The sequence below is a fragment of the Myxocyprinus asiaticus genome, chromosome 4 (genome assembly GCF_019703515.2).
Source record: "Myxocyprinus asiaticus isolate MX2 ecotype Aquarium Trade chromosome 4, UBuf_Myxa_2, whole genome shotgun sequence".
Lineage (NCBI taxonomy): Eukaryota > Metazoa > Chordata > Actinopteri > Cypriniformes > Catostomidae > Myxocyprinus > Myxocyprinus asiaticus.
In genome coordinates this window covers 43,403,832-43,424,598 of record NC_059347.1, presented here as the reverse complement: position 1 = coordinate 43,424,598, position 20,767 = coordinate 43,403,832, and the positions used below count along the sequence as shown (strand labels likewise).

At 38.9% G+C, this 20,767-nt stretch overlaps 1 protein-coding gene across 12 annotated transcripts in view; it reads right to left on the bottom strand.

Moving 5' to 3' along the window:
• The window catches only part of LOC127432514 (splicing regulator ARVCF-like), a 253,983-nt gene that overhangs the window by 98,593 nt on the left and 134,623 nt on the right, over positions 1–20,767 (bottom strand). For 10 of the 12 annotated variants that reach the window (XM_051683742.1, XM_051683750.1, XM_051683711.1 and 7 more), the window contains one exon: positions 1,012–1,170. In XM_051683742.1, the coding sequence (XP_051539702.1) occupies positions 1,012–1,137 (126 nt within the window). In that variant the 5' untranslated portion in view covers positions 1,138–1,170. Of the gene's footprint in view, positions 1–87; positions 152–1,011; positions 1,171–20,767 lie in introns of all 12 variants that reach the window. The other 2 variants (XM_051683768.1, XM_051683759.1) reach the window with 1 other exon arrangement.

Genomic DNA, 20,767 nt, shown 5'->3' with positions numbered 1-20,767 from the left:
ATTTTGAGACATATTTATTGCGAACATCCAAGTGTTTGTTCAGAGTTACTTGCTTTATGTTTTCATCAAAAAGTGCCTTTTACTCACGGTCACTTGAATAAGAGCGCACACTCTCTCTCCCTTTATCACACATGCAGCGGGCACGCAGAAACTGAGGGAGACAAGGTGGTTCAAATTAAAATCATACGCTAAGTTTAAATGGCAAACGGACACGTAATTTATGACATGTATCCATGTATGACTGCAGAAAGCGCTTCAATATGAAAACCCCGGGCAAATCCCAGGCATTTTAGGTGAAATAAAAATCCCGGTTTGACTATTTTAATGACTCCCGGGGGAAGGATGTGTTGTCACCCCAAAAAAGCAGATATTTGTTGTGCTGAATTGATAGACCACACCGGAGCAGGTGAATGCTCTGACATCACGATCCATGAATATCTTCTCCCTCCTAACGAATATTATCCATAACGAGCAAATTAAACATTAAACATAATTGTCACTAGAGGGCGAAAGGCGACTGTTGTATCCGCAGGTCGGAGATGGTGAAACGGGGGCGTTTTTGACACTCTATGGCAGCTTGGGCATACCAAAATGGCTGCTCGAACACTTCCGGTGGTTTCACCACTTGCTGGAAGTTTACCATTGCATCAGCGGTCCAGTTCTATATATACCAGAGGTTAGTTTTAATAAAAATCTTCCCCTGGGATAATAAACTGGCCAAAGTTGAAGAAACATCCATGTATTCAATATCTTTTGACAATAAAAGATCCACATTATCCACAAGTATTTTATATAAAAATGTTCATATGAACAGTCTTTAGTTAAATATCATAGTTAAATATAATATTTAAAGAGCATCACCACAAGTTTGATAGAAAAGATGCTCTGAGCACTTGTGTTATTTGCATGTACAAATATATTGCCATCCTAATAAAGGCACAATATGTACACACAGACAGTCCTGAATAAAAAATAAAAAATCATTGCAAATATTCAAATAAGTACACATACCTTGGTCTCTGTGCGGCGTGTAGTCCCGTCTTCTGAGGTAACCACAGAAACATGAGAGGTGGGTGTGCCAGGGTCCTCCTCTATGGTTACTGTTTCTTCTACAACCTCCTGGGGTTCCTGCATCATGGCCAGTGATGTCTGGTTACTGGGGCTCTGCTCCTGAGGGATGAGCAAAGGGCAGCGGTAAAAGGTCAGAGGTCACTGATGTGTGCTTAGCTGAGCAATTAAGAGAGGAACCTTTAAGAGCTGTTAATAATATAAGAGGGATGATTTTCTAAGTGCTTACGATCTCAGCTTAACCACAGAGAACATCTGACTCAGTCACAAGTTAACTGCATTTTAAGTTTATAACAATTTTCTTACCAATGCAACATACAGAAGTATTGTGACATTTTTGTAACTGAGCAGGTATTAAAAGACTAAAAGCAAGTGCTCAGACGCAAAAAATGGCAACAAGAACATAGTGCTGGCAAAAAGTAAATTGCATTTGGCAAAAGAAAGGTGATTAAATAGGTCTGAAGGGCTGCAGCCACCTTTTCAAATACACCTGGAAAAGACCCTCTGGATAAGAGGGTTTACTGAAGATGCATGACAAGAGAGAGGAGGTAAATAAAAATGGGAAGCATGTGAAGGAGGTTGTGGCAACTTTTAAACACATAAAAACAACTAATTAAACCGGAAGAAACAAACAATGGGAACTCAGGGTACAAACAGCCTGGGGAGAAGCGTGTGTGTGTTGGCAGCAACACAGTTTTCCATCCATCTTTGACCGCATTAACGAGCGAGCAGTTTTTCATTGATTAGCATAGCAGAAGGCTTCAAAGTCTGTGCAAGGCCAAACTGATCCGCAGCCCGTCTCGCTAATCATTCACTTCTACCCTTTCATGTCTCTGTGTCATTTCTCTGGCAGCTAGAGGAAGCTCACAACTATTTCTAAAAGAGAGCAAAGTCGAACAAAACTTCAACTTTCTTGGAGTGATTTAGCTTAAATTGTTCTAATAATTGGCCAAATGTTTTTTTAATTTTTATGAGGAGTGAAGAATTGATGAAGAGATTGATGAGACTGAAAAGTAAAACCTCTTCGTTCTTAACACGTAATAGCCGAGTACCATATGGATTATGCAGGCATACTCCACAGAAACAAATCTTTGATTAACATCTTAACAGCCCAGAAGCAGGCTTGAGCAGAATTCAATAAGAGAAAGTAATGAGAGGCTTCTAAAGAGCCTATTAGCAGCACCCCTGTGAAAGCAGAGATAAAAAGGCCTCTTTTCAACAATCATGAGTTCCGACATATGAACTGTGGTATAACATGCTACAAAACACTGACTGTATCAGTTTCAAATACAAAATGAGATTATCTATGTTAATTAGAGGAAAAATCTCTTGGTAATCCATATGTTATCTGCAATGTTGTGTTACAGCCACTCTTATCAGCCTGAGAGGCAAGAAGAAAACAATTCTTTCATTCTGTTGATTAACAAACGTTGTCATTCTTGGTGACATTTTTATGTCTCATCACTAAAATTCTAAATTAATAATTTTAATGTGACCTATTTCTTTGCATCAACAATATTCTGTTTAAACACTAAGTATTTAGTCTTTGTTAACTTGCAGAAGCCTCAAGTTTACTCATCTCAAAGACAGCTGTGAAAATCTGTAAAGACTAAAGAGAATTCCAAAGAAGTTAATGCAAAAATATACATAAGGAATAACAAACACAAAATAACATCTTATTTGACCCTGTGGGCATTGCTTGTACGATTATCAAACCATCCACACATTGCCAAGAAAAAGTCATCCCAAAAAACTCTGCATGTAAAAGGAGTATACTCTTGGGAGAAGCTAGAGCACGGAAAAGCCAACAATCACTTTGCAGGAGTTTCAAAGTTCAGAAGCTGAGAGCAGAGTTTGAGGCAAATACGCAAATTAGAGTCAGGAGATGTTAAAGGGGATTAAATCACTTCACTAAAAAGCCTTCTCTCTAGCAACCAAACTGGAAAGCATTTTACTGTATATCCAAAACACTATATTTTTTAATCAGTATTTTCGCCTTGTTTTCCAGTAAAAATATAAAATGTTATTTTGGAAAATGTCTCTTGAATTTACTGTCTCGTTCCATTAGCAGATATTTTTTTTTTACGTGTTTTTAGCTAAATGTAGTAAGCTTTAGGCTTGAAAGACGTTATAACACACCAAACATGCTTCTGCATCCACCTGCAACATAAAAAAATACATCTATGTAAAAATGCACTAGACAAACATCTTTGACCATTGTGATGTGTCTTGCTGTTATTTCAGTGACTTGCACCACGATAATTTAGACACCAAATGTATGTCAAATAGACAACAGATGTCAAACAGCAACAGATGTCAAATTAAAAAAAGTTTTAAAACTTTTTAAAAACGCATCTTGAGACACCTGTTCTATCTGTTCTAAGCGTAAGAACATCTGGTTTGAATGCCCCCTAAGAATTTTAAAATACTGGAAAACAAGACCGATACCGACTGAGAATAGGAATTTTTTGCAGTGTGTTCATGTGAAACTTCAAATCTCCTAGAAATTAAAATCCTTAAAACCACCAATAGGATTTTTCTTCTTAAAGTTCTTTAAATTTTTTACACATGGCTATATAGGAAAAGAAGAAAAAGAAGAGGACTGCCAAACACACAAACCACACCACGAAAATATACAAAACCAAAAATGACCATGGGAGAGCTGGAGCAAGATCTACTTTCTGTACAGTATAAAAATAAACACCTAACATCAATACCTTTCAGGAATCACACAGGAAGTGAAATAGTTTAATGTTCACCACCCATCCATGAACATTGTTGTCCCAGTGAAAATTCCCAAATTGGTCTTTAATTGGAATGATGCGGGCATAAACCAAGAAACTCCCTCCAGCACTGATGTGTTTATTTTTCATGCAAAATAAAGCCTCTTCAGTCAGCCAAAGAGAGAGATATGTCTTCAGGGCAGGTTGAGGATTTTGACTCTGACCAGGGCATCATTCAGTGGGGTCTTCAGGGATGATCCGCACCACATGGTGGAAAATCTGCTGCTATAGATACAAGCTTTGCCTCCATGATGACTATTACACAGGTGAACTGCTGAACCCAACGCTGTGTTTGTGTGTTTATGTGCGTGTACTACTATAGCGTGTCTCGCAGGATTGTGAGAACTTTATGGGTAAGCCACGGGGTTCAGAAAATAAGCCCATTTCACTGTGTTTTCATGTGTTCTAATGTTAGAAAGAATGGAACACCCACAATCTTCACTTCTGGAGAAAGACAGTAGACTGGCGATAATTACAAACGTTTGGTGCATGTCTAATACATTAATAGCAGGTTTCTTTACACTTCTTTCTTCAGCACAATAGTTTTGCATATAGTTAATGCTTTAATACATGAGTCACAAAGTACTGACTGAAGACTTAAAGTTCTATAAAGTGGCTGGTGTGAACTGCAGGACTCTGCGGTAGAGGGCGTTCCTTAGCAACAGGCCGAAGAGTGAATGTCAACAAAGGACATTGTTGAGGAAAGTAGTTAAAGAAAATACAGAATGAACCACAGAAGACCGCAGTTCACCAAGAGTTTCTTTGTGTGAAAAACTCAAGAGGCCATTTCATCAATGTCATTAGACGATTCTCTGAAATACTTGATTATGATTGGTGAACCACGGCCTTCTGAGGGCAAATATTTGTGTATTATGACCGTTGAACAGTATAACTGATCATTGCCTTGGAAAAAAACAATGGCCTACATAGATTTGCTAGCTTCACGTCTGTGTCTCCTGCTGGGCTTCCATTCACGTATTTTTATGCACATTTTGGGATATTGCATAAAAACTCCTGGATGGAAGCGAATAAAATCTCCAAAATGCGCATCAAAAACGTATACGTTTGCTTGAGGTGGATTAATTTTTTATTCGATAAGAAGAAATGTGTATAAACTATGATGGAAACACATTTACCGAATTAACTCCTATTGAATATATTGGGAATACAAGATGAGCATTGAAAAAGTCACGTGATAGAATAGCTTGTTCATAACTGGACTAACCAGCGGACCAATCAACACATCTGAAATGTTGCTATGGTCATACTGAAATCAACGGTGTCTAGAAAATCCAAAGCCTGTATAGTGTTTGTAGAGAAAAATAAGTCGAACACAAACTTGAACTGTGCGGAAGAGCAGGTATATTGATACTTTTGAAAAATATCTTATAGATCCGCATGGCAAAGACATAAGGAAGGAGGAATGCACACACATATTGCGTGCCCAGAGCTGTGTGATGCGCTGTCGCTCCTGGACAAGAGACAAAGGTCTTTACAGTGTTCTTTCTAAATGGTCTGAACCGTGAGTATTTTATTAATAAAAGAGTCACAATTGCTACAGTTTCCCCAGATGTGACGATTTTGTTCTTTTGAACACATGGGATGGAAACGCAACTTTATACGCACATTGTTTTTGCAATATTATGTTTTTTCACATTAGTTAAATTTGCAACTTGGATGGAAACATTCTGTGCTTCTGTGGTCTCTCTTCTCACATTTTAAAACCATTTCAACTCAAATCAATATTTCATGTCATTGCATTTATTTATTTGGTTTGTATGCATGCAATAAGCATGATAAAGTACAGTCAGTTGGTGATTATCACAAAATAAACCTATTCTGACTGGACATTATCCCTAACTTACATTGTTATATGTTTCAAAACTTTGATACTTTTGTATCATCAATGATATGACTTTGCACATAATTAGGGTTTGGTAATTGCACAGCATGGTTCTATACTGAGAAAAAAACGTGGCTTTTAATTTCATCCTTTTTCCTAGCAAGTGGCACAGAGGTGTGTGAGATAAATATCAGTCTTTCAGAATGACAAATTGAGACTGCGCTGGAGGAGATAAGGTGAGCCGGAGCAAATAGGGTAGATAGGCAAATGAGAGAAAGGATTGGCAATTAAAAAGCTTTTGAATAGCAGAGTCACTCAGGTGGTTATCAGTTCTGTCCCTGATCAACTGGATAATAGAGGAGTCTGAAAAGCCGCCAGACCACCCATCTGCAAAGCCAAGAGAGCAACATCTGTACTCTCCGCACCTCACAAACAACAGCCATCTAATGTGTTTTTATTTTTGCTTTAAGGCTATATTTATAACATAACTTCTGTTTCTTATTTCAATGCAAAGTCTAAAAATTTAAAAGTGAAGTGTGTAATTTCTGTGCCACTTTCGGCACCAAACAGATCTGACAAAATAATGGAAACTGAACACTTCCCTTGTCTTTAATTTCAAGATGCTCAAAAAACCTTTATTAATTATTAATACATAATAAAAAAATAATAATTATTATTTTATTTATTTAATTATTTATTTAATTATTGTAACTATAAAATGGATATAATTTCCCGCTGCTCTGAATAAAAAAAAGCCTCTGATTTTCTATGGATTCATTTGTCTCCATTAAACATCTCTCATAACAGTTTGTACAGTAAGTGAAACATCATCATCTAACCTAATATCACACTATGAGAAGGTCAGAGCGATACAGAGAGGATTCGTTTCTGTGCCTCCAATTTGTTCATTACAGTCGCCATGCATCACCTGGGCTGTGGCCTCTCCCGCAGTAATACATTGCGCTCTGGCTAACAGGATTTCAGTCAGACCTCATGGCAGCAATCATCGGTAAGATCTTACACAATTAATCCCTCTGCAAAGAGCTTTTGTATAACCTAGGATTGCAAGAGTTTCCCATCAACTTGCTGTCTTCCTAGCATCCGTCATCATGACCAAGAGTCACACCGTGATGGAATGTGACAGCGAGCGGGAGTTACTTTCAACTCACTGTGCTGTACTCATGGAAAATTGAGCAGATAAATCAGGCAATTTAAAATACAAAAAGCCAAAAAAAGGGCACACAGGTCTCTTCTGAATATCTGCCTGGGGCTGGTGTGCAAAGGTAAAATGAAGGAGGGTAATTGGACGGAGGGGACACAATAGCTCGATTTCAAAACTTGCGCCAGCAGCATTTTAAAGCATCATAGGTGTGCTCCTGATGTGATGGCTTTTCCAAAAATTGGGAAATTCAATTAAACTGCCTCCTAAGATACTGTATTATGCTATATTCTATGGCAGCATTGTATGTATGTGTCCTTTGCGGAGAAGGCAATCCTATACTGCATTGCAGCAAGCTTTGTAAAAATAAATCCAAAATGGAAGACAAAGGAAGAGAAATGTCGATTACAGTATAAAAGTATATTTCATTTAATACTGAAAGGTTTCTCACAAAACCGGTCAAGAAAATGTCCTTGTGATGAGGAGGAGGGCATGGCCAGGCTGTGATGTAGCATGGCCTGCGCTGAATCAACTGATCAGCGGGAGAGCAAGATAAAGGGGCGGCCAGAGATGCCGGTTCGAGAGAGAGAGAGAGAGACGCACGTGGCCACGCTGCACGTTTGTTTATGTTGGTTTTAAGTTTACCAATAAACTTTATGTTTACTGTTCAGCTGGTTCCCGCCTCCTCCTTGCCCGTCCTTTGTGTGTTACAGTCCTGGTCCTATTTTACTCCAAAATCAAAAGAAAAGAAGACATAAAATTATTTTTAATATTAAAATATTTTTTATGAGGTTACGCACATTTTTACCCTCCAATTTTCTTTAATGCAATGCGATAAAGGATTGTCATTATTATATTCTCATTACTGCAACATGAAAAAAAATATATATTATTTACATTGTGAAGTATTTATACATCATAGTAGTACTCCCTTGAAACTGCCTTTCATTTTTGCTCATTTAAAAACAAAATGTTTTATACATCAGCATATTTTTTTTACCTTCAGTAAAAATCAGTCCTGAGAATCATAATTGAAAACGACTGGAATAATAAAAGTAAAAGGTAAAATGTGTCTTGAAAATAATGTATCAATGCAAAAAATTGCAATGGTCCTAAATGTAAACTTCTTTTTCTTTATGCAAAATAAAATATTATCTTTTTTTATTGATTTGGGGGTAAATATGACCAGAACGTTTCTTGACAGGTTTCTTGAGAATCACCCAAAATGTAATTAAAATGTAATTAAATAAAAATTGAAGTAAATAAAATATAATTTAAAATGAATTATGTTAGCAACATGTTAACACCAAACTCTATTGGAATCAATTGTGAGTCAATCTCACAAGTTGCTGAGTGGAGTTGCTGTGAGTTCCTTTTCAGTTACAATACTAAGCTGCCTATGAAGGGCAGAAGACAGTTAAAGACAGGCAGAGTTAATGAGAGAGCCTCACACTCACGACGACAAGAGACCAGCTGAAGTTCTGAGTTTGACTCTTGAGCCAAATTGAGGCCCTCTCAAAAGCAGCTCTAGTTCAGCCAAGCTGAGCCAACATACAGCTGTGTCCGACCCATAATGGGGCATGCGTGGAGAGGGGAGGTGCCAGGATGTGGCATTCCACTGAGAGCTGAGTAACGGACAGTCAGATGAATTAACAGATGACTGCTGGCTTAATGAAAAAAAGGATGGAAGGATGAGGGATGAAAGAGAAAAAGTGAGTAAGAGAAGATAGCAAGCTGTAATGGCTTTGCTAATCTGCTTGTCCTCATGAGTGATCCAGTGCCAATCTCCATCCTCTCATCTTCTCCGAACATGGGGGCCTCATTTTAGACATTCTTCACTCTTTGACCACATTTGTTTCTCCAACAACAGCTTTGAGAAGCCCCTCACTCTCTCCTTTGCAACCCCTTACCATCCCTTTTGTTCTTTAGTTCCAGATTCTCAGGTTTGAACTTTAATTTTCATTGAAAATGATTCCATTAACCCCCCACTGGTCTTGCTAGATAAAAAAATATTTTTGTGATGGTAATTCTGAACATCTGGAAAGAATTAGTCACATATCCAAGTCGCACCCTTCTCGAGGATTTCTGGCTCTGCGTGGCTTACAGTGGGGTTTGAAAAAGCACATACTCGCCCGCACTCTCACACTTACACCCACAGAATTCAACTTACGGTCAACACTCCTTCTTTGGAATGCAACTCAAATAACAAAGCCAAGGCTGGGGTATATATCACTCCTGTTTGGCAATAAAACGTAGTAAACACAGTAAAGATGAAGTGGTAAGCTTAAAATCAAAAACAAAAACCCAACCCTTTCCAAACAACGAAAACAAGAGTCTGCATTAGGTGAAACCTGTGAAAACAAAAGGGCAGGGCTCTAGGAGGAGCGACTGGCTTGTAGTGGAGTTGTTTGTTTGAATAGAGGGTGTGAAAGAGAGAGAGAGCAAGACCCTAACCACCAGGAAACCAGAGGACAGTGGCAATACAACTGTCTAACTTCAGGCTATTGCTATCCAGGGTTTTGGAGGGTACATATGCACACACATCAACACAACCCTATGCACTACAAATACTGCTTTCTGGCTGAGAGTCAGCAATGTGGTCTCCAGGGAGAGGCGCTGAGAGCCTTTGCCAAGAGCTCAGTTCATTCAGGGTCTCTGGGCTGCGACTGTGGCAGGGCAGGAAAGACATGTGTTTGACTTCCTCAGGCTCTCCCTACAGCAGCTTTGGCTCCAACAGTCCTATTTGCTGCTTCTGCCACTGTACGTCCAGCTGTTAGTAGATCAAATATCAGGCAAAAGGACTAGCCTACCTCTGATACACAACAATCTCATACAGATATGCTTTGTGCTGGATAGCAGGTGGCGAGGCAACATGGGTTGCCACTGACATTTGAATGTTTTACACCAGGGGTTTTCAACTAACATAGACTCTAGCAACCCCCCTGGAGGACCTCTGCAGACCCCTGATCGAAAACTCTGGTTATTACACTCTGAGTCCTACCCTTACAAGTCGTTAAAAAACATTAAGTTTCATTAGGCTACATTAAGTATTATTCTTCCTTCTAGTCAGTGTTGGACACTGGAGACATTGGCATTTGTCAGTGGCAATTATTTTGAGACTACACCGGAAACATGGCTTCCCTTAAAGTATCATGAGAAATGCGGCAATGACGAGTTTAGTATATGTACAAATCATCTATATTAATTGCATATTACTCTTTGTGCATGTCAAAATTTAAATGAATAATCATTATTGTGCCGTTTGTTCAAGTAACGCAATTCGATTTTTTCTCCATTAATACGTCCTTCAGTAAATGCACGACCCAAAGAGCCCTATTGAGGCCGTGCTTCAATGGGAGTCTATAGCAGATACCTGCACCATTAGATTTCAGAGTAAAGATCAATGTTTATTGGACAATAGGCTCTAAACATCATTATGGGTTCCACCCAGGCACTGTGCTCCTCTGGGAATCTCTGGTAGCTTCATGAACGCTATTTGCATTGGATCTGCATCAGATTGTACATTGGACACTGGGCTTTCAAGCTGTGTATTTTTGCTCCATTTTAAGGCAACTTCTCTATATGATGATTGGTCAAGCTCTTAAATGGGCAGGACTTTGCTACAAATAGCCAATAATTTAAACGTTGATGTATATGATTGACAGAATATGAAATGTAAAAACACCACTGCCCGAGCTCAGATTCCGCAGTGCATTCAGCGACTTGAAGATACATGCAGGGTTATGTGTAATGTCACATAACACTTTTATTTCACAAAATAAATCACATAATAAAATGCAACCAAATTCGCCATCATTACTGATATGCATGTACTGACAAAGATATAATTGTTTTTTTCTTTATAAAGAATATCCATATTTGCATTCGTCATCCATTTAATCGTTAAAACATTACTTACACGTGTCATGAACATCTCAGCACCTGAGCTACACTTCACACATGCTAAAAGCGACAGGTTTTTTATGGCCCATTGACTAATGCGTTGCATCACTGTTCTGTGTATGCATGCACTGCACAGCTTAAGTGTTCCAGAACGGCGTCTGGGAGCTAAGTCAACCATCTGCATGATGCATGTTACGGCGTCACGGAGACGGTCTGTGAAATCGAGGAGCGGCCAGACGATCCATTAGAAACCCTCTCGATCCCGTCTGTGCCGTAAAGACGATGTGGCTATTCATACCTCATGTGAAAGGCTCATCTGTAAGCAATATTCTCACAGGACCCGATGAGCCTTAAAAGCACAAGCTACATGAAAAAACTGGATCTGATCCTATGGACTTTGGAGGAAGCAGAAAAGAAATGCTACAAATTTTTATTTGCTAGTTGTATATTATAATAACAGTTCTTTGATATTTTTCAGCAGGCTAGTCAATGCTGTTAAAACACCACTCTGTTAAAAAACCTAGTGAGCTACCAACAGAGGCAGCATTTTAAGGCATTTTAATCAAATAAGGACATAAAGGGAGAAGAGACCGAAAGCAAGGGCAGAGAAATTAAGAGATAAATACAGACAGAGCAGCTGAGGCAGTAAGAGAACAAAAAAAGAGAGAGTGATGCTGGGGCATCATTACACCTAATGTATTCCAGCCCACTGCCATTCAATTTCGGTGGCTCACTACGAAGGAGTGTTTGATTAGAGGCAGATTGGATTTTGATTTCTGGAATATTGCCTCCTAATTGTGTGTTTAGACTTCTAATCATAGATTAATGGCACAACAAAAGTGATTGTGGCTAATAAACCAATAGCTGAAGCGTAGCTAATTCATTTCTCCTGCTCCTCTATGGAGAGGGAGTCCTCTTTCATTTCGTAAAAACAAAGGGAATTACTGTGCGCGTCTAGCATTTATAACAATCTGCAAGTTGGTGCCGAGTGTCGCACAAACAGTGACCTGTAAAACACACTCTATATGAAAGCATCAAAGTAAATGATTTTGATTAAGTCACAGCTCACAGAAGTTACATATTGACTTCACATTTTTTCATAATAAGCCTGTGATGTACAACAAAGTTGCACTCTTCACTGAGACATCAACTAGCTAAATGCAAAGCCAAACCTATAAAGTTGAGGTAAGACAGATCAGGAATTTTATGCTGGTGGAGTCGTAGTGATCTCTAAATATCTAATGGAGCTCTGAGTACTGACACTTCTCCTACGAGTTCAAGTCATGTAGTATTCATGCTTTTGGCTGGTCCATTTCCCACTTCAAGTGCCCGGAGTTTGGACTGACTCAAGGGAGAAGAGAACCAGGTAGTGGCACTGATTGTAAGATTTCTCTGACACTCCTTGCAATAAGGCTCCCAATAAACATGCAATGCAAGACATCTGGACTATCCCTGCTGGAAAAAAAGCTGGTTCGCTGGTTTTATCTGGTTTAAGATGGTCTAGCTGGTGCTCCAAGTAAATGTTAAGCTGGTTTGGCGAGCTGATCTCTCAGACTGATTTCTTCTGATGGGTGATAAAACGGGTGAAAAAACTCCCAAATACTGAATTTACATTACTATATCTAGGGACCAGAATATTAGAGACTTCGGAATGGGCTCTTTTAGCCAGTAAACAACCACCTAGCAACTATTCAGAGCCCCCAAACAACCGCATAGCAATGCATTACCACCCAGGACACCCTCAAATTGTGGCAGTAAGATTTGCATGACCAAGCACCAGTCACATTTTCTTCAGAAAAAACAAAACTGTTTTACTAAACTATTATCACTCCTATGAAAGAGAAAAGCACACAAATTAGTTTGGTTTGAATTATTTTTATGGGCAGAATAACCATTATCCAGCCTGGTCTCATTAAATTTACGTGAGCATTGCAACATTTTTGCAAAACTGAAATTATGTGCTTCATTACACTTGTGGCTGCAGTTTTCATGTAAAATGTCCAGCAGGGGGTGCCAAAACAGAGTGAAATGAGGTTGTAATCAGACAAGGTTTTTAAGGTGAATTTTAGATGGAGGTTTTAAAAAATAAAACATACCTCCCTTACCTAAAACCTAGCCAATAGTGTCCGAAAAGATAAATGAGTTTAACCAGTGGAATTCTCAGGGCCACCAAAGCTTTCTCTGCTGGCCTAACATGCCAAATAAATTTATATTTTTCATCATTTCATTCTCAATCACCTTTTTGCCTATGTATTTTTAATCGCTTTCCACTCTTAATCTACAAACAAACAGAGAAAATCAAAAAGTTTAAGCAGTCAGAATTTATTCCTTGATGCTTACAAGCAAAGTGTGACAACTGTTTCACAAATTGCATGCCCGAAGCAGTGCGTGATTTTGAGCTCCACCCCGTCAGGCCTTCAGAATTTCTTCAGAATCCCTCAACAGTGCAAATGAATGGGCAACTAAAGTCAGATTGTCAGATTCATCAGCCAATCAGATTGATTTATTTGTTCTTGGTGGATGTGATCTTTAGGATATGTCCCGGTCGAGGCCTTCTAGCTGGCCTTGAGTGACACAATCACGCTTTAAGTTATGTACGTAATTCAAGAGCGAAAAGTGTAAGATCAAGCTGTCTGATGAGTTGGCTGTCATCACTGCTTGTACTGCCATTGAGTAAGAGATCCTTATGGATTTAAAAACACGAGATGTTCTGCATGATCATGCAATTGATTAGTTAAACAGGAAAGGAGGGCTGATTTTCACTTCAAGTAAATTGGTAAGTGCTTTTTGCATTGCTATAGCAACATCAGGAATTTTCTAAGTGTAAATTAGGCTGCTTGAGCATTCAGTGTCGGATCAAGTTTTGAAAAGTAGTGCTGCATTCCATTCATCTCGGAAAGTCGGATTTTATAACCTACTACTAGGAAAAGTGCAATGGAATGCAACTTGAAGTCAGAATTACAACTTGTAGGCTCGTGAAGAAATTCTCAAAATGATTTCGTCGAGATGCAGGTGCATGATGTCACACAAACATTTAATGGTCGGAGATATCAAATAGGAATATCCAACATTCAACTTGAATGGAACGCATCATAATCGTGTACCCTGACCAAACGAAATTTATTGCAAGCAACATTTAAATCACAAATATTATTTAGATAGATTTTACAGGTATTAAAGACCTCCATGGTAGATTCATATGAAAAATTATGATTTTTGAATATCTGTTCGGGAGACATTCATTTCACAAAACAGTCATGCTGCAGTTAAAATTAGGCTTGCTTGAGCATTAAGTGTCGTTTCAAGTTCTGGATTTCGTGCATGGATGTGTTTTTAAAATGTCAATTGGTATTACCAGTTAGCTGCGACATAATGTATGATGTCCAAAGGCATAGGGTGTCTTGTTCATTGTGAAAATGTGTTTTCTTCATGGCATGAATCACACTGAAGGCCTAGACATTGCACAGCCCGCCACGGAGTTTAACAAAACAGACATCCTTACCTTAACCAACACCTAAACCTAACCGATTGTGTTTTAAAATGCAAATTCGAAATGGAAAACAAAACACACACATTAACTGAAGCAACCACATCATTTTGTGTCGCTTCTATGCCACTTTCACTTTCATGCATCTTTGGCTGGACTCGAGCTGCACCCATCAAGCCCAAAGTCCAACGCCCTATCAGGTGAGCTACCAAGCAAGCTAATGTCATAGGAACAAGTGTGTATAGGTAGGTGGGTCTGTAATACAAGTTTTTCAAATCATGTTTTAAAGTAACATGTCATAAGTCATAACATAGCGGGGGGTTAGTAATAAAGCGAAAAATACGTTTTAATAAATTCAAAATCAGCAACTGTACTGGTGATATGTGTGACAATGATTAAACCACACAGTTGTTGTAGTGCCTCTAGTGTTCATTTCACCAGAAAACTGCAGCGAAATGTAGACACTGGCACATAAAAGTCAGTTTGTGAAAATGTGTACAGTAACGTTCATTCTATGAGACAAGGTTGCCATTATCGGTTGTAGAATGAGTAGATCTTCACAAGATATCACAGCTGGCCACAACCAGTTTGATATCAAACCCTCATTAGTGCAGTAAGTTTCATTACTGGGTGTACTGAGAGGAATAGCTTGCTTGTGTGTCTGTGTGTGCATCCTCAGTCATATCTTGTCCAGAGACATCTAGTATGCTCCATCTAATCACAGCTGGATTCCTGGAAATGTGACCACACAGCTAAAGCCATCCAGCTGCCAAAGCCATTTAGTTTCACTTTAACACCTCTCCCTTTCATTGGCCAAATATAAGAGAAGTCCAAAATCTGACTCTACTCAGTGCATGTCCTTTTTCCATGAATTTTTTGCTTGTATTCATTGTGGCATGTGTTGTATTGCTGGAGGTTTGGTAAAAACACAGAAAGACTCTGAGCATTGTATCAGCACAGGAAGGAAATGCTAAGGAGCTCTCAAGACTTCCTGTCCTAACCCCCAGGAATTCAGCTCCACTCCTGCAGCAAAGGAAGGCATTTAATCTAAGTATTATGAGAATTTAAATCATAAACAAAATGACTCAGTATGGGACAGTCACAAAAAACATTTGAACCGCAGCTTTGATAAGCTATGGCTAGGTGCTTACAGGCTTGCATTTTCATTCAGCAATCTGATGACTAATTTAAAAAGGGTGTTTAGAGAGTTTAGTCATTAGTACTAAATCAGCAGTCTGACATGAATTTGCAGAGGAGATCTGTGCCAGTCGCTGAAGCCTATAAATTGAGAATGAGGTAAGTGCAAGCTGTCCTGTAACGCACTCATTTGACAGCTTTTGTAGCATTCTTTAAAAAAAAGAAAAATCAGGGTTACAGTGAGGCACTTATACAATGGAAGTGAATGTGGCCAGTTTTTGAACATTAAAATAGTTTTTCAAAAGTATAGCCACAAGACAGAGTAATCATGATTTTAGTGTTATCAAATCACTTACTAACCTTTTCTGTGTAAAGTTATAGCCAATTTTACAACTTCGTTGTCATGATGATGTAGTCGGTAAACCCTATAAAACCCTTAAATGACTGTAAAAATGTCAATTTAAATAACTTTACAGCTCAAATAATACATGAGTTTTAACAGAAGAATTAATGTAAGTACTTTTATAAAAATATAAGTTTAAAATTTCTGCCTTTAAACACTCTAAAAATCGGCCCCATTCACTTCCATTGTAAGTGCCTCACTGTAACCTTGATTGTTTCTTTTTTTTTTTTTAAGAAAAGGAAGGATGAGTCACAGTTATTTTCTATGGTAATCAACATTATTCCACAAATGCTGTCGATTGAGCTTAACTTGCATTGAACCCGGAATATTCCTTTAAAGATACGCTACATAACACTGTTTCACACCACCCCAAATGAACCAAGTAGAACTGTGGTACCTTCTGTACTGTGGTAAATACTGTAATTGAAAATAAATATTGTAAAATTAAATACAGTATTAGCAATGTAGATGACATGAAACAACATTTTTAAATACCCACAGGGCTGTAACTACCAAAGACAAATATTCAGATTAGTGGCTGATCAATATGAGCTCTTGAATTAACAATTCTTAACATTTTAACCTTAGTTTCCACCCAATCTTTAATATATAGCTACATTCTTTTGTACACACACACAAACACACACTCAGTCAGTCACATTGTTAAAGGAATTGTTCACCCAAAAAGAAAAATTCTGTCATTTTCTAACTATAATGTCGTTCTTGAAGGAATAGTTCACCCAAAAATGAAAATTCTATGACTTCTCACGTGAACGCGCCATAGCTCTTACGCTACGTGTCGACTGCTGGCAGGAAGCAAGTTTTTGAAGTTAATACATTTTTAATTATCGATATGTTTCTTACACCAACCTAACGATTTGCTTCAGAAGACATTAACTGATTGACTGGAGTTGTGTGGATTACTTTTATGCTGTCTAAATATGCCTTTATAGACAGCATATATATAGACAGCAGTCTGATAGCACCCATTTACTTACATTATTAGGACCTACAGAGCTTCAACATTTTTCTAAAAATCTTAATTTGTGTTATGCTGAAGAAAGACAGCCATACACATCTGTGATGGCATCAGGGTAAGTGAATAATGAATAATCACTTTTTTTATATGGAAAATAGCAGTGAGGATATTTTTAAAATTTCACCTTTTGTGTTTAACAGAAGAAAGAAAGTGATGGGAGTCTGGAACAGCATGAGGGTGAGTAAATGATGACAGAATTGTCATTGTTGGGTGAATTATTCCTTTAACCTGAATAGGCTGGAATCCAAATTAAAGCCCCCAATCCAATCTATGTGCAAATCAGGTCTGGGGCCCTCTCTCAGTTTCTTGATATGCACCCTCACAGAGGAAAAAGTCCACACAATTCTGACCTACCTACCTTTAAGACTTTTTTTTCTGCTTTAAACACTCATGCAGCTGCATACACATAATAGAATGTTAAAAAAGGGTTATAAAGTGGAGGTAAAAGTAGAGATGGGTTTCTCATATGCATAAGAAAGACAGTCAACTATTCAGACATCCAGCACTTTAAAACAAACTCACTCAGATTTTCTCACCCTGTAATAGAACTCTAATTAAAAGACAAAACAGCAAAAAAAGTTCCTCATCCACCATACAAGCTCACTTCCTGTTGTATTAAAGGGTTCATGACGTACTCTTTTTTATTTATTTATTTATTTATTTTTTATCATTTTATTATCTTCCCTGAGGTCCACCTATAATGTTAGTATAGTTTTTTGCACCAAAACAGTCATAATTTAGTAATATATAATAATTTTCCACCCTGTCTCTGGCCCTCTGTCTGAAACGCTTGGCTTTTAGCTCTCTGGCCCACTAAGACTTCAATGTAAATGCCCACTGTTATGATTGGCTAACATCATGCAGACCTTCAATCTGAGGAAAATGAACAAATGCCACAAGACCACAACATTTATAAAACTACATTTCAGGATTAACATATAAAGCATATCTAACACATTTCATCGTTCACTCAAACAGCACCTCAAACTATCAAAGAGTCATGACATATAATAATTGAATTCATGAATATTATTATATGTTTTTGTGGTCCAGTTGTCACATATTCCCTGTGTTTGCATTGACTTTTGTGTTGAAATTCTTGTTTAGTTCCCATGTTCTTGTTTCCTGTTAGTTTGTAGTCCTTTGTAGTTTCATTTTATGATTGGTTTTCCCCTGATTGTTTCCACAGGTGTTCCTCGTTCCCTTGTTTGCCCCTGTGTATTTAAGCCCTTGTTTTCCCTGTTTCCTTTGTCAGTCTTCACATGTATTACGCTGTGCTCTGTACGTCTGTTCCCTGTGTTTTGTTTCTTTATGTTCCGAGTTATCTGGTTTACTTTTGTTTTATTAAAGATGCTGCATTTAGATTCTCCATTCTCTCCTGACTTGTTACAGAAAGACTGACCTCTCATGGATCTAGCAGCAGTCAGAATTCTGCTTCTTCAACAAGGGGACCATCCTGTTGAGGATCACGTCCGTGAGTTTCTCGAATTAGCAAATTCGGTGCACTATCCAGACCGCTCTCTGGTGGTTTTCTTCTGGGCCGGACTGAATGGTGCACTGAAGGAACTGATGCCTCCGGCTGATCCTCATTGGACACTCAGGGTATATGTGGAGAAGGCACAATGGATTATGGTGGGAACCACGGGCCAAAACCTGCTTCTTCGGCTCCCTCGTCCAAGCCCTCCACAGCCCCTTGCTCCAAGCTTTCCATGGCCTCTGTCTCCAAGTTGAATGATCTGCCACTGATGTCAGTGCGTAGGGTCATGAAGACCCTACCTCGCAAATGGCCAACGAGCCCACGCCTGCCACGGCCAACGAACTGGCAGCCTCGTCCCTCCCAGACGGACGAGCCCCCAGCTCCACCTCAACCCTCTGAACCTCTGGCTCCAGCTTGGTAATCCGAGCCTGCAGCGTCGCCCTGGCTCTCCATACCTCTGGCTCTGCTTTGGTCTCAAGCCTCCATGTCTTTGCTTTGTTCCTCTGCCCCCTTGCCCCTTGTGCCCCCTTGAACTGCCCGTTTTCCCCTTTACTCCCACACCCCATGGACAAGGTTTTTTTTTTTTTTTTTTAGCGTCTGGAATCCGCTCTTTAAAAGGGGGGGCTCCGTCACGTATTCCCTGTGTTTGCATTGACTTTTGTTGAAATTCTTGTTTAGTTCCTGTTTGTTTGTAGTCCTTTGTAGTTTCATTATATGATTGGGTTTTCCCCTGATTGTTTCCACAGGTGTTCCTTGTTTAAAACATTTAAATACAGATAGGCACATGAAGGTGTCCTGTGTAAGTCCCCTTAAAAGTGTGAATGAATCTCCCATGACAGGCCAATCTCTCTTCACTTGTGTAATTGAGCACTAGTGGGTTGGGCCCATGTGCAATGACGAAAAATAGGCATTGATGTCTTGCTGAAGAGGCAGTCATATGCAGAGGTATTTGGTCCTTGTGACATCACAAGTTCTAGATTTCTAGATCCTGGTTTAAATAAATGCTATTTTTCTATTGCGGAGGAAGTTTAAATTTCTGAAACTTAAAATCTATTTTTATAGTACAATGACCTCTTACATGGCAAAAGTTCAAGGAAAATTAGATTTCTCATGTCATGACCCTTTTAATTCTCTTCAACTCTCTTTAAGTGCAACACAATAAATGCAAACTCCCAAACAGTCTATATGTCAGCACAAAAGTGAAAGTGTGAAGGGGTAACAGAGAGAAGCCAAGTCATGTTTAATAGCACTTGGGGTGGGGCCACACTGGGAAATTAAGACACATGAGAAGTATCAATCGTCATCTTTGCCAGTGTTTATATTTGGACCATATGGGTATAGACTGTGGGTGTTGAACTCCGCAAAACTAATCTGATTTCCCGTAAACGTCCACCTGTTCTGAGACAGACGGGTGATGGTAGACAGTGACATGTGGGGTGCATCCCACCCATCCCCACTCATTGCACTCACACAACATCTGACGTGATTTGCTCCTGAGTGCCGTAGTTGGCCAGACTGTTGCTTAATCAGTGCCAGTGTTTTGAATGAATATGTGGAAGAGAGAGACAGGGAAGGAGAGAAGAAATAGGGAGAAACAAAAAGCACACATCCAGCTTTTGGCTCAACTGTTCTTCTAATACACCTTAGGTTGCCTAAATACAAGACTCTCCACAATGCCAAAGTCCAGCACTGAAAACATGACAACTCTCCCTTTCATAGCAACAGCACCATAGCAACACACTTCACTGCTTCTAAGGCAATCCTTGGAGATTTAAGCAGCACTTGGTTATTAAATGTGAAATGTGTGATTTCTGCACCTCAAGCAGCACCAAACAAAACTGCTAAATTCATGATGGTTTTCAAACAGGTTTCCCAAACACTCCTATCACCCATTTTGCCTTGACATCTGTCTGCCACAAATCAGCCAAACAGGCAGTCCTTCCCAAAGCCACTTTAAAAGCCAAAGTATACTTCAGGTGTCTACATTGTGGATCGCTCCACACATAGTATACATGATGCAAATTTCGTCATCAGTGAAGTCAGCGGGGCCCAAATTTTCTCAATAAGGAGATGTGGTCCTCATCTGTGCACATCGTCTGCACATGCACCTGGCATTGAGTGTACTATATGAGTATCACAAAGCAGCTGTAATGGGCACATGTCGAACACATTCGTATTCGCTCATGGTCAGTACAGCATACTCTGAAAGCAACGCGGTCGACCAGGCAAGTAAACCCGATCAGTTCACTTAGTGGCCATCTTGGCAATGCCCCCAGGCAACTATTTTCTAGCAATACAAGTACAGCTCCTTTTTACTTGAATGGAAAAAATGGTATCATATATGTACCTTTTTTTTGTATTATTATTTTTTTTTTTTTAGCTTAAATCATGTAAAAAATAAAATTATATATATATATATATATATATATATATTCAGGCTGGTCATGCTAACTTGCACTCACATTCCA